Raw genomic sequence first — 13,821 nt, 5'->3', positions numbered from 1 at the left:
GGATTTGAAAGAACTGGAGAAATCTACTAAACCAATGTACACAATAAACTGTATTCAGGTTATGGGAGCACTCGGAAAGGGATGTGCTAATTTGGGAAGGTTTGATGAAAGTTCCTAGGGTTTGACGAAGTAATGAACATAGAAGATGTCAGTGAAGGGAAATAGATGCAGGATAGGTGGAATATACATAAACAGGAGAAAACAAAAAGCAAAAACTGGCTTGACTCCCTTACATAGAAGCCTGTCAGCAATAAGAGTGACCTGGTGAAAAGGTCACTACTTTGCTAAAAACCAACCTTGGGCAAGACCTTACCCTCTGGCCTGGTGAGCCATCACGTCCTGGTGAACCAACGCCTCCTGGGATACCCTGTGTAGAACAGGGACAAAAAAGAGTCAGGTTCACAGGAATGAGTCATCCGCTCACGCAGCTTCCCTGAAATAGATGAAGGCCTCCAAACAAACCTAAGAGCATAATGGTGAACCCTTTGTAACCTAGAATTCAGACTTAGAAGTTATTCATGGGCAAAGAATGTTCCCTGTCAGAGCTCACCTGGGGAACATCAGTGTGACTCTCAAAAGGGGCTTAGGGTAAGTGAATACAGGCAAACAGTCTTTAATATGGAAAACACTTACCAAGATCACAACTGACTTCAGAAGCTACAGCTTTTTTTTCCCCCTTGGCAAAGTTGTAGACTGAGAGCAATAGACTTAAAAAACAAAAATAATACCTGTGGACCTGGAAGGCCAGTATCTCCTTTCTCTCCTTTTTCTCCTGGCATTCCCTGAATATCCAAAAGTATACAGAGTTAAGTTCACATAAGTAAATTCTTAGCGTTTTCTTTTCCTTCTCTCATTATTTAAATAGTTTCCACAGTAAATTGCGTTTGCACTAACATCTAAACAGAATATATATATATACTTTTTTTTTTTTTTTTTTTTTTTTTGAGATGGAGTCTTGCTCTTGCTGCCCAGGCTGGAGTGCAGTGACACGATCTTGGCTCACTGCAACCTCTGCCTCCTGGGTCCAAGCTATTCTCCTGCCTCAGCCTCCTGAGTAGCTGAGATTACAGATGCCTGCCACCACACCCAGCTAATTTTTGTACTTTTAGTAGAGACGGGGTTTCATCATGTTGGCCAGGCTAGTCTCAAGCTCCTGACTTCAGGTGATCTGCCTGCTTCAGACTCCCAAAGTTTTAGGATTACAGGCATGAGCCATTGCGCCTGGCCAACAGAATATATTTCACTTTCCACATATGTTATGCCATTTATGTAAACATTCCTATGGAGCTGAACATTCATATACCAGGATAGTTTTAACATAGAATATACAGTCTAATATGGCAAGGCCAATATTGTAAATACATGCAGGGCGGCTTGAACATTTCAGTATTATTTACGGCTTGGATTTTACAATCTCATATCTATGTAGATTTGTTTTGTTTTGTTTTGGCTAGAAACATACTTAAATGGAATATAAGAAGGGAAAAGCAAACACAGAATCTGGCATGTAGTAAGACCTCAACCAATGTTTATTATTAGTAGTAATTACACAAATTGGCATGTTAATGCTTTCTAAAATGTAAAAATAACACTGTAGGAGAAACTTCTCAGCTAGGCAGACACAATCATATGTGCAGAAAGATTGCCAAAAATTGTGCTTAAAAGGATCTGGTTGCTTCAAATATGAATTAAAGAGATTGTTTTCATTCTTAAATCTAGACCCCTACAGTAAGATTAATGAAGATCAGTGAATGGAATTAAACTTTTTTTTCAATGGTACAAAATGACTTTTCAAAGAAATGCAGCTATATAAAATACATCATCTAAAAATCTAAACTCTCACTCTCCATAAACTGCACTTTGATGCCATTTGAGATAAGGATCGTGAATAAATGGCTTTTATTAATTTATATCAGCAGTTACTACACATAATGAAAAAACTTAAATTTGTATAACATTTGTTACTTTCTGAATGTTATCACATCCGTTAAGAATTTAGTTAAACGAGAAAAAGGGCTATACATGCTAAGCTTTGTTCTTCCTCTATAGACACAATGCTTGTGGATGGACCTACCTCCAATAAGTATGCATGTACTTATTTGTTAAAAGACCTTCATCATTGGACAAAAAAATGGCTAAGGGCACAACTAGTGAAATGACACTCCATCATTGCTTTCAAAGGGACTGAGGTTCATTATTAAGACACAGAAGACAAAAGTTCATTCTTTGTAACCTCATGGAAAAGAGATAACAATAAAACCCATCTGAATGTTTGAACACAACTCACAGGCATTCCTTGAATGGACAGACCACTTGGTCCTTGGGGTCCAGGTGGACCCTGAGGTCCTGGCAGACCAATTTCACCCCGAGGGCCATCTGGTCCCTGGAAGGCAACAGAGAAGTATCATCCTAAAAGTAAGTTAGACTCTCTGACATCTAGAAAATATTTCTGCTTAGGACAATTATAATTTGTTTTCTTATACAGTTTTTCCTAAGATAGGAAATACTCAGGATAGCAAGACATCAAGCCTCAAATGATTTACCTTCCAGGCAAAATGTCATCAGTAAACCATAAGAGTAAACACACAGGGATTGCTGTAACTTTATTTTTATCATTACTACTTTTGCTTCTGTAAATAAGAGTTCTATGCCAATTATGTAAGTAATGAGACCCCCCACACTCCATAACGAATTTATAAGTATAAGTGCTTCGAGACCACCCTCCTAGTCTGGGAAGGTTCACACCGTCCAGATGAACTACATTCTCTCTGTCTTCACTACTGTCAACCACCTACCTCGGGGGGACTCCTCTGCATTTATTGAGAACTTTGCACCTAGCCTCCGCTTTCTTCCTCACTTTGACGCTGCCACCACACTACACCTCCTTCAATGTCCACTGAATGACCTTCCCTCGGCTTAGTATTATTTTACTTCCTTTTTTCATTTTTTGTTTTTGAGACAGAGTCTCATTCTGTTGCCCAGGCTGGAGTGCAGTGGCATGATCTCAGCTCACTGCAACCTCCCGCTCCCAGGTTCAAGCGATTCTCCTGCCTCAGCCTCCCGAGTAGCTAGGATTACAGGCATGCACCACCACGCCTGGCTAATTTTTGTATTTTTAGTAGAGATGGGGTTTCACCATGTTGGCCAGGCTGATCTTGAACTCCTGACCTCAGGTGATCTGCCCAATTTGGCCTCCCAAAGTACTGGAACTACAGGCGTAAGCCACCACTCCCAGCCTATTTTACTTCCTTTCTTTTCAGGATCAGACATCCCTTTTACCTTTATTTCTGTAACCCTTACTTCTTTAGCTTGGATCTTGTTGCGGTTTAACTAAAACTAAACCACGTAAGAAACATTAGACCCAAAAACCTACCTATCCTCAGTCTCTTCTGTCTCATTCTGTGACTTCAACTAAAGCTATTCTTTTATTAAATTAGGACCTCCAACATCTGTGTATCATCTTAGCTCTGAGACTGGTGAACCCGTTACATGGGACAAAGAATACAGAAAAAAAGGCATTGTGGGGTAAAGTGTGGGTAGATAATGAGTGCAGACTAAGACTTGTTAAGATTTAGGTGCTTGGGATAAACCACATGGAAATGTCCAGCAGGCCAAGGAGTTAGGCAAGGTCTATGCTGGGATGGATTTTGGAGTAGTTGAAAATATATTTATGGGTGAGGTTATTAAGGAGAATGTATTGAGTGAGTGAAATAGAATGTGGATAAAAATGAGACAATAGTCAGGTAGAAGGGAAAGGAAGAGAAACCTGGGGAAGAATCTGAAATGAAAAAGCCCGAGAATTAGGAAGAGGCTGAAGATGGAGTGGTATTGTGCTATAGAAACGGCCAAAGGAGGAGAAATTTTCAAACAAAGAAGTGTTTGATTGTGTTAAAAAATTAAACTCTAATCTATGGAACTGGTAACAAGCAAGTAATTAGGAACTTTTATGAGAGAATTTTCATAGGACTCCCAGAGGAAGAGGAAGCATATGTGGGTTGAGAATTCTCTGGGAGGTGAGCGTGTGGAAGCACTGAATGATAACTATTCTTACAAGGAGCATGGCATAAGAGGAAGGGAGAGGGAGGGAGCTGGATTTTTAAAAATATGATGGAGGCAGCAAGGAGGCAATTTTTATATATTACTTAGTATTTATAATGGTTTAATAATAAATCATTTTAATATATAATAGTTTAATAATATATTATTTATTTATTTGAGATGGAGTCTTGCCCTGTCTTGCCCAGGCTGGAGTGCAGTGGTGTGATCTCTGCTCACGGCAGCCTCTGCCTCCCAGGTTCAAGTGATTCTCCTGTGTCAGCCTCCCGAGTAGCTGGGACTACAGGTGCCCACCACCACACCCAGCTAATTTTGTATTTTTAGTAGAGACAGGGTTTCACCATGTTGGCCAGGCTGGTCTCGAACTCCTGACCTCAAGGTGATCCACTTGCCTCGGCCTCCCAAAGTGCTGAGATTACAGGCATGAGCCACCGCGCCTGGCTGAGTTTAATAATATGTTATCGAGAAATTGCAAATAGAGTAGAAGGGCAAAAACTAGGGGGTCCCATTTTATCCTGTAAAATATGAGGCAAAAATGACTAGGAGAGACCAACAAGAGGTTTGCTTTGTCCTTCCAAATTCTTATTCTGTATTTGCTGCAACAAAATAAAAAATAATACATACTGGGGCCTTCCGTATGCAAGGTATCTATTCCTGCACTGTCCACGTTGGTGGACATGTCAACGTCCTTTGTCCAATAAGACTTTTTCCAAAAACCACTACTCACTTGGATCTGTGATTCATCAAAATCATCATACAGAAATAACCATATCAGTAGCAACCTATGGGAATGGTAATTGGAGGAAATGGGTAGGTCTTGGGATCACCAAACATCTACGAACTCATTTATCTTCATGATTAGAACGATCATCCAGTGATCATGTTAGAAAACGCTGGGGTCATGCTGACAGAGGCATTGGGAGGAGGGAACTAGAATCTATAGAAGCAGAGGGGCATTGCCTTTGGGTGAAACTGAGGAAGATCCAGTGCACCCTTGCTTGAGAAGAGGCCTCCAACTACTGCCCTTCTTACAGCACCATAAAAGATGGAACCAAGTAAGATACCTCAAGTCTGTCCCACCAAACAAAACAAACAAAAAAGGAGACATCTTATGGTCTGAATTTTGCATTGGGTAGTACCTGATTAATTGTCTTTAGCCTTCTTTCATTTACTTCTTTTTTATCCCAATATTTTCTTCTACCTTGCTTCATCTGTTTCCAATTTTATGGTAAAAAACCTTGCAATGTTCTCCTCTCCATGAATAAATGCTATGTAAATTTAATAAGAAACCATACTGAGCAGTAAGTCAAGCAAGATGGATGGAGAGGAGAACATGTGGAGCAACATGGTGAAAATGAGATGGGAGTCAAGTTATAAAGGGCCTTAAATGCCTCAGCAAAAAGGGTGAACGGTATTCTGAAGGCAACAGCATGTGACTGCAGGTTTTTGAAGAGTATGATATGATCCAGCATAGACTTTAAGGAAATTAATCTGGGGGCAGATGTGAAGAATCAATGGAAATGTTAAGCCACTTGGGAGAGAAGACCAGTTAGAAGATTTGCCAAGAGCTGGATAGAAGATGGTGAGGCCTGAACTCCATTAGTGACTGGGCTTCTGCCAGTCCTCAGGATGCCTTTGTGTAAAGTAGAAAAACGTGTTCCTGGACATGGCTTGGCATGGCTTGGTCTCTTGGCAGGTGCCTTTGTACAATGTACAACCTGAACCACCATATTTGATGACCCTGGGCAGTAAGAATGAAAAACAGAGTTGTGTGTTTGATTATATACAGTGCAGTGGAGGAGGAGGAATCCAAAACCTGAGAAATTACCTGGAAAGGACTAATGCCAAATTGTGGTTCTGCATGATTCCTCTAAAGATACGTTTTTGTTGTAGGTAGAGGAAGAGAAGAATGTACAAATTCTGAGAGAACTACCTTGGAGACTAAACCACTCAGAACATTGACATTCTTATTTCTGACCCAGAAGCCTTTCTTTTCATTGAGTTATTAAATATTCTTTTTGATTAAAAGCATAGTCTTTTAAAATAAGGAAGAAGGGTTAGGCACAACTTTCATAAAACTATAAGGAACTTTAGATTGCAAGGGTGAAATAAGTCACATTTAGCTCCAAAATGATGGCTATTTATGAGAGAGAGAGAGAGATGAGACAGAGAGAGACAGAAAACATGCGCATTACCTTTGGACCCGGTTCACCTTGCTGGCCCTTTGGTCCTCGGAGTCCTGGACCACCCTGGCAAACAGATGTTAAGTATTAGCTCAAAGACAAATCTCAAAACAGTGTATTTCATTCATTTTCCTTAATAGTATGAATTAACTCATTATTATTTTATGTAAAGGCCAACACACTGTGTAATAGTATACATTCATCATGATCCTTAACTGGAAATTTACCACCCAGCCCCAGCGCTGCAGACGATTTCATGGTTTTGGAAAACTTTCTTTGCCAAATTCTTTTTAAATATTGAAAAATTGTAAGATTTTATTTACTTAGTGGTTATAGAAGACTACCATTATGAATGATCCAAAGAATACAATGTTAATCAAAATTATATATGTTATAAAACATACATATATAACATATAAAACATAACTTTGAGATGATCCAATTAAATTGTAGAAAGCACATGAAAGTAGCAACAACCTGATTTTCTTTATTTACACAGCAAAAGGACAATTAGTTTCATCTTTCTGAAAGTTGTCATTCATATTTCCCCTCAAAACTTTTGCCATATTATCTAGACTATTATTTAATAGCAGTTTTCTTTATATAGATATATATCTACAAACATAATATGTGTATATATTCCCTGTATATATGTTCATATGTGTCTAAACACATGTGTGTATTTACTGAATATCTTAATTGACTATTTCACTTATTTTAAAAGCAAATACAGCATTACAGTAAATGAAAAAAAGTATCACTTGCTAAAACTATAAGGTAATCTTAGAAATCAATACACTATAAATAATGCTATTAAATTCAGCTAGATTGGCCAGGCACAGTGGCTCATGCCTGTAATCCCAGCACTTTGGGAGGCCAAGGCGGGCGGATCACGAGGTCAGGAGATCGAGACCATCCTGGCTAACACGGTGAAACACCGACTCTACTGAAAATACAAAAAAATTAGCCGGGCGTGGTGGCGGGTGCCTGTAGTCCCAGCTACTCAGGAGGCTGAGGCAGGAGAATGGCGTGAACCTGGGAGGCGGAGCTTGCAGTGAGCTGAGATCACTGCACTCCAGCCTGGGCGGCAAAGTGAGACTCCCTCTCAAAACAAAAAAAATTTAGCTAGATTCTGTTTCTATTGAAGTCTGTGAGCCAAGAGTTCGCTCTTTGATAAAAAGGGAGATGAGTGTTAGGAGGACCATGTGGGCACTAGACAGAATTTATATTTTACCTGAGCAGAAGGATTGAAAAATCATTGAAAATGGAATAACTTTCTCCCTGTGTGATTCCAGTTTATTTCATGCCATGTCCAGGATTACTAAAAGGGATTCTGTACACTATTAGCAGAACGCTGTATCACTTAAGAAAACACTGGGTCAGGTGATCTTTAAAATTTCCTCAGCTTTTTAAAAAACCATTTACATGCACTCTTCCTTTTTATCAATTAGTTGCTCATCTTCTAGATTTTAAAAATGCAATTATAAAACGTAATTTTATTTATGTGCATCTGTATCTATACAAAATACTGCCTATGGTATTACTGTATTATTTGCTGTGTATGTTTTAAATATGTGATGTCACACTTTTTACATAGTTATGACTTCAACTTAATACGTTTTAGTGATTTTTTATTATAGCACACATAGATCTAATTCATTCTTAACTGTTGCATAGTTGTCTGAACCTTGGATATGTAAGAGTTTGTTTAGCCATTCTTTTATTACCGGAAATTTAAGTAGTTTTATTCCCACAATTTTCAGCCATTTAAACAATGCTTCAGGCTGGGCGCACTGGCTCACGCCTGTAATCCCAGCACTTTGGGAGGCCAAGGCGGGTGGATCACTTGAAGTTAGGAGTTTGAGACCAGCCCGGCCAACATGGTGAAACCCCATCTCTACTAAAAATACAAAAGTTAGCTGAGTGTGGTGGCACAGGCCTGCAATCCCAGCTATTTGGGAGGTTGAGGCAGGAGAATCGCTTAAACCCAGGAGGCAGAGGTTGCAGTGAGCTGAGATCATGCCACTGCACCCCCAGCCTAAGCGACAGAGTGAGACTCCGTCTCAAAAAATTAAAAATTAAAAAAAAATTTTTAAATGCTTCAATTAACATCCTTACATATCCCTTAAGTGAAACTGTTAGTATTTCTCAGAAGAAGATACCAAGAGTAGAATGGTTAAGTGAAAGTTGATAAATTTGCAGATATATTATCAAATTGTACTCTAAACTAACTGTGCCAGTTTATTGATCTGCCAATAGTTTAAGAGGGTCCCTGTTTCCTTAAATCTTAATCAACCCTGAATATTATCAAACTTTACATTTTTATCAACCTGATTGCTGAAAATACACCTTATTCTTGTTCTAATTTTCATTTCCCTGAAAACTATTATGATTATGTATCTTTTCATAAGTTTATCTATTTGCATTTATTCTCACTGTGACTGTCTATTTATATACTTTACTCAGTTTTCCATTGGGTTACATGTCTTTTTCTCTTTAATGAGTAGAAATTCTTCATATGAAGTCATAAATTGCTTGGTGATGGAAATGCGTTCTGAGAAATGTGTTGTTAGGCAATTTTGTCGTTGTGTGAACATCATGGAGTGTACTTACACAAACTTAGATGTTATATATATTTTTATTTGTAGATATTTTCTACATGGAAGACCAAATGTCCCAGCACCATTATTGAATATCAATCATTTCTCTACTTGATCTGCAATGCCAATATCAAGTGCCATATATCAGATTTCCATATATGCTTCATTATAGTTTTTCCCCCAGTGTGTCAGAAACTATGGCTGGCTACCTAAGAGCCTTTTCTGACCCCCTTCTCCCTTTCATCCCTAGATAAAGGCCAAAAAAGACAGATACTTGTTTTCTCAGCTTTTCTTTGCAACCAGGAATCATTGTGTTAAGCAGTTTTGGCCAATTTGATCAAGAAGCAACATGGGAAGCTAGAGCAAGCACAAGTCCTTGATGAAGTTGTCTAGCAGCCTCATTTGCCTTCTTCAGACCATCTCCCTCTAAATCTTTTATTGAGCAAACAATAAATGTCCTATTGTCCTCATAGTTTACACTACTGTGTTAGCTAAATTTTCTGTTTCTCGAAGCCTAGTCTATCCCAGTTAATATACCCAGTCTGTCACAACTTTTTAATTTTGTTTTTGCATCTTAAATGATTTGTTTTCGCATCTTAAATGATTTGTTTTCAACTGAAGATTTTATTCAAATATATATTCAAATATATCTTCAACTGAAGATTTTATTCAAATATATATTCAAATATATCTTCAACTGAAGATTTTATTCAAATAATAATAATCAAGACTGTTTATCTCACAGATATTCATGTCAGAGGCACCATGTCTAAAAGCAAGGGACCACTTTATACTTCTAACTTACTTTCCACCTCATCCTTAACCCTTGTCACTGGGCATATGACAAGAATTCAGCAAATACCTGCAGATGAAAACACTCATTTTTTCAATAAGAGAGGGTTAGACTTCACAAAGAGAATATGATTCTTCTATCCAGGCCTTCCTACAGATCCTTTAGTTTTATTGATACATCATACTACTGTGTAAATTCATGAATGAGAAAACAATTAAAGTATGTTCAATCATCAAACAGAATTTATTACATATTGCTCAGGATACTATTTCTTAGTTTATTATGCTTTATTTAGAATACAAAATGTCCTTATTTGAAATTTTTGAAATATAAATTTTCAATTGCTTTTTTCTCATTTTACATCTTTCTTCCCCCTCCAATTCAAAGCTCAACCCTTCCCTTTCACATCTCTGCTGCTTCTCCCCATTAGAAAGTTTGCTGTTTAGGTCACAAATAAATATTTTATCACTTGTTCCAGTATATTACAGATGAAAAAACTTGAAAACCCTCCTGCTATAAACATGTATTAATGCTGGCTAAAACACTACTGTAATTAAGAACTCTATTCTTAAGTACCAAGAAGAAAGAAACAATAAAAAACTATAGTATACATGTGAACTGAAACTGCCTTCAGGAAGGATGGGAAAGATGGCTGAGGCTTGCTGGAAAGTTTATGTTTTAGAGCTCACACAAGCAATAATAATAATCAAGACATCTAATTTGTGATGTTAAAAACAGTATTAAAATACTGGGTAGTAAGAGCACATAAATTATTAAGAAGATGATCTAAGTTGAAAGAATTCCAACTCATCATACTGGCAAAGAAGGATAGAAGTAGTGATTATTTTAAACATTGTTAAACTAAGTATATCTGGTAAAAACTTCTGGGTTAACTATTAATAGAAAAGCTACAGAGTATACTTTCCAAACTAGTGGAGGAGAAAAAAGGAATACAAAAAAAGCAAAAATTAAAGACAAAAATAAATACAATCTCAAGCAAAAAATATATATGTAAAACAAATAAAAAAGCAAAAATTAAGAAATTAAGAAAAACCAAGAAAGTAAAATTAAAGTTGTGGATCTAAATCAGAATAGGTCAGTTATTACAACCAACAGAATGGACTAGACTATGAAAGAAAGATTGTAAAACTGGATTAAAAGCAAAATCTTGGCATATGCTTGCTATTTAAAGAGAAATATCTAAAATATAAATATAAAGACACTGAAATGTCACAAATAAAAAGTGAAGAAAATATATGTTACAAATTAATATTTGTTAAGATTTGCCCATATATTTGCTATTTCTTTGGTCATAATTTCTTCTGGTATCATTTTTCTTTATTTTAAATTATGTCCTAGGCATATTCCTTAATGAGAGAATATTGGTGGTAAATTATTAGTTTTTGTTCATCTGAAATATTTTTATTTCTGACATCTGAAATGTTTTTAAAAGAGTTTTTGGCCAGGTGCGGTGGCTCACGCCTGTAATCCCAGCACTTTGGGAGGCCGAGGCGGGCAGATCACCTTAGGTTAGGAGTTTGAGACCAGCTTGACAAACATGGAGAAACCCCATCTCTACTAAAAATGCAAAAAATTAGCCTGGCATGGTGGCGCATGCCCGTAGTCCCAGCTACTCGGGAGGCTGAGGCAGGAGAATCGCTTGAACCTGGGAGACAGAGGTTGTGGTGAGCCGAGATTGCGCCATTGCACTCCAGCCCAGGCAACAAGAGCAAAACTCTGTCTCAAAAAAAAAAAAAAAAGTTTTCACAGTTGTACAGAGATTGCTAATTGTCCTCATATTCATTTCCACTGCTTCTTTGTAATAATACAATCCCCTGAGTTTTAACTAAACCTATAACCATCCAACTAGGGACTTGATTTCTTGGAATCCTATGTAAGTAGGTATGACTAAGTACTGGCTAATGGAATATGAGAGAAAGGGTGCTGCATATACCCTGGGTGTTGTTCTTAAATGAAAACCAAATGCTGTCCTCAACCATTTTCTCCCTTTCCAACTGGCTGGAATGAGAACATGCAAGTTAGACAAATTAGAAAATTAAAAAATTAGACAAAGAATCCAAAACACAATATTGAAACTATATTAATATTAGACAAATCAGACGAAGTAAAAAGCATTACTGAAGTTAAATGGTTTCATTCACAATGATTCACATAACAAGCCAATAGGAAGACAACAGTTCTAATATTTTGAACATTTTAACATAATCTCAGGATATATAAAAAATTAAAATTAAGCAGGGTCAAGATGTTCTTTGAAACTAATGAGAACAAAGGTACAACATATCAGAATCTCTGGGATACAGCTAAGGCAGTGTTAAGAGAGAAATTCATAGCACTAAACACGCACATCAAAAAGTTAGAAGGATCTCAAATTAACAACCTACTATCACAACTGAGAGAATGAGAGAAGCAAGAGCAAACCAACCCCAAAACTAGCAGAAGACAAGAAATAACCAAGATCAGGGCTGAACTGAAGGAAATCAAGACATGAAAAAATATTCAAAAGACAAAAAATCCAGTAGTTAGTTAGTTTTTTGAAAAAATTAATAAGATAGATAAGCCACCAGCTAGACTAATAAAGCAGAAAAGAAAGAAGATCCAAATAAATACAATTACAAATGACAAAGGGGATGTTACACTGACCCCACAGAAATAAAAGTAACCATTAGAAACTACTACAAATACCTCTATGCACACATACTAGAAAACCTAGAAGAGATGGATAAATTCCTGGACACATACACCCTCCCAAGACTAAACCAGAAAGAAATTGATTCCCTGAACAGACCAATAACAAGGTCTAAAATTGAATCCATAATAAATAGTCTAGCAACCAAAAAAAAAAAGCCCAGGGCCAGATGGATTCACAGTCAAATTCTACAAGATGTACAAAGAAGAGCTGGTAACATTCCTTTTGAAACTATTCCAAAAAGTTGAGGAGGAATAACTCCTCCTCAACTCATTCTGTGAGGTCAGCATCATCCTGATAGCAAAACCTGGAGGAGACACAACAGCAGAAAAGTTCCAGCTAATATCCTTGATGAACATCAATTCAAAATTCTTCAACAAAATACTTGCAAACTGAATCCAGCAGCACATCAAAAAGCTAATCCACCACAGTCAAGTAGGCTTCATCCCTGGGATGCTAGGTTGGCTCAACATATGCAAATCAATAAATGTGATTCATCACAAACAGAACCAAAGACAAAAACCAAGTAATTATCTCAATAGATGCAAAGAAGGCTTTTGATAAAATTCAACATCCTTCATGTTAAAAACTCTCAATAAAATAGGTATTAAAGGAACATACCTTAAAATAATAAGAGCCATATATGACAAACCTGCAGCCAACATCATACTGAATGGGCAAAAGCTGGAAGCATTTCCTATTGAAAACCAGCACAAGACAAGGATGTTCTCTCTCACCACTCCTATTTAACATAGTATTGGAAGTCCTGGCCAGTGCAATCAGGCAAGAGAAAGAAATAAAGGCATCCAAATAGGAAGACAGGGAGTCAAACTATCCCTGTTTGCAGATGACATGATTCTATATGTAGAAAACCCCATCGTCTTAGCCCAAAAGCTCCTTCAGCTAATAAACAACTTTGGCCAAAGTTTCAGGATGTAAAATCAATGCACAAAGATCACTAACATCCCTATACACCAACAGCAGCCAAGCTAAGAGCCAAACCAAGAATGCAATCCCATCCACAATTGCCACAAAAAGCATAAAATACCTAGGAATACAGCTAACTAGGAAGCTGAAAGATCTCTACAATGAGAATTATAACACTGCTCAAACAAATCAGAGATGACATAAACAAATGGAAAAACATTTCATGCTCTTGGATAGGAAGTATCAATACTGTTAAAATGGCCATCCTCCCCAAAGCAATTTACAGTGTTACTGCTGCTCCTATCAAACTACCAATAACATTCTTTACAGAACTAGAAAAAAACTATTTTAAAATTCATGTGGAACCACAAAAGAGCCTGGATAGTCAAGGCAATCCTAAGCAAAAAGAACAAAGCTGGAGCATCATGTTATGCAACTTCAAACTATACTATAGGGCTATGGTAATCAAAATGGTATGGTACTGGTACAAAAACAGACACATAGACCAGGGGAATAGAATACAAAACCCAGAAAAAAGACCACATACCTATG

At 37.3% G+C, this 13,821-nt stretch overlaps 1 protein-coding gene across 5 annotated transcripts in view; it reads right to left on the bottom strand.

Annotated features, from left to right (window-relative positions):
- Positions 1–13,821, bottom strand: part of COL14A1 (collagen type XIV alpha 1 chain) — a 245,676-nt gene that overhangs the window by 52,305 nt on the left and 179,550 nt on the right. For all 5 annotated transcript variants that reach the window (XM_057303085.2, XM_063606883.1, XM_034966539.4 and 2 more), the window contains 4 exons: positions 6,252–6,305; positions 2,288–2,383; positions 729–782; positions 314–367 (listed from right to left, as the gene is read on the bottom strand). In XM_057303085.2, coding sequence (XP_057159068.2) covers positions 314–367; positions 729–782; positions 2,288–2,383; positions 6,252–6,305 — 258 coding nt within the window. The remainder of the gene's footprint in view (positions 1–313; positions 368–728; positions 783–2,287; positions 2,384–6,251; positions 6,306–13,821) is intronic.

The sequence above is a fragment of the Pan paniscus genome, chromosome 7 (assembly GCF_029289425.2).
Source record: "Pan paniscus chromosome 7, NHGRI_mPanPan1-v2.0_pri, whole genome shotgun sequence".
Classification (NCBI taxonomy): Eukaryota; Metazoa; Chordata; class Mammalia; order Primates; family Hominidae; genus Pan; species Pan paniscus.
This window is presented reverse-complemented; position numbering and strand designations above follow the sequence as displayed.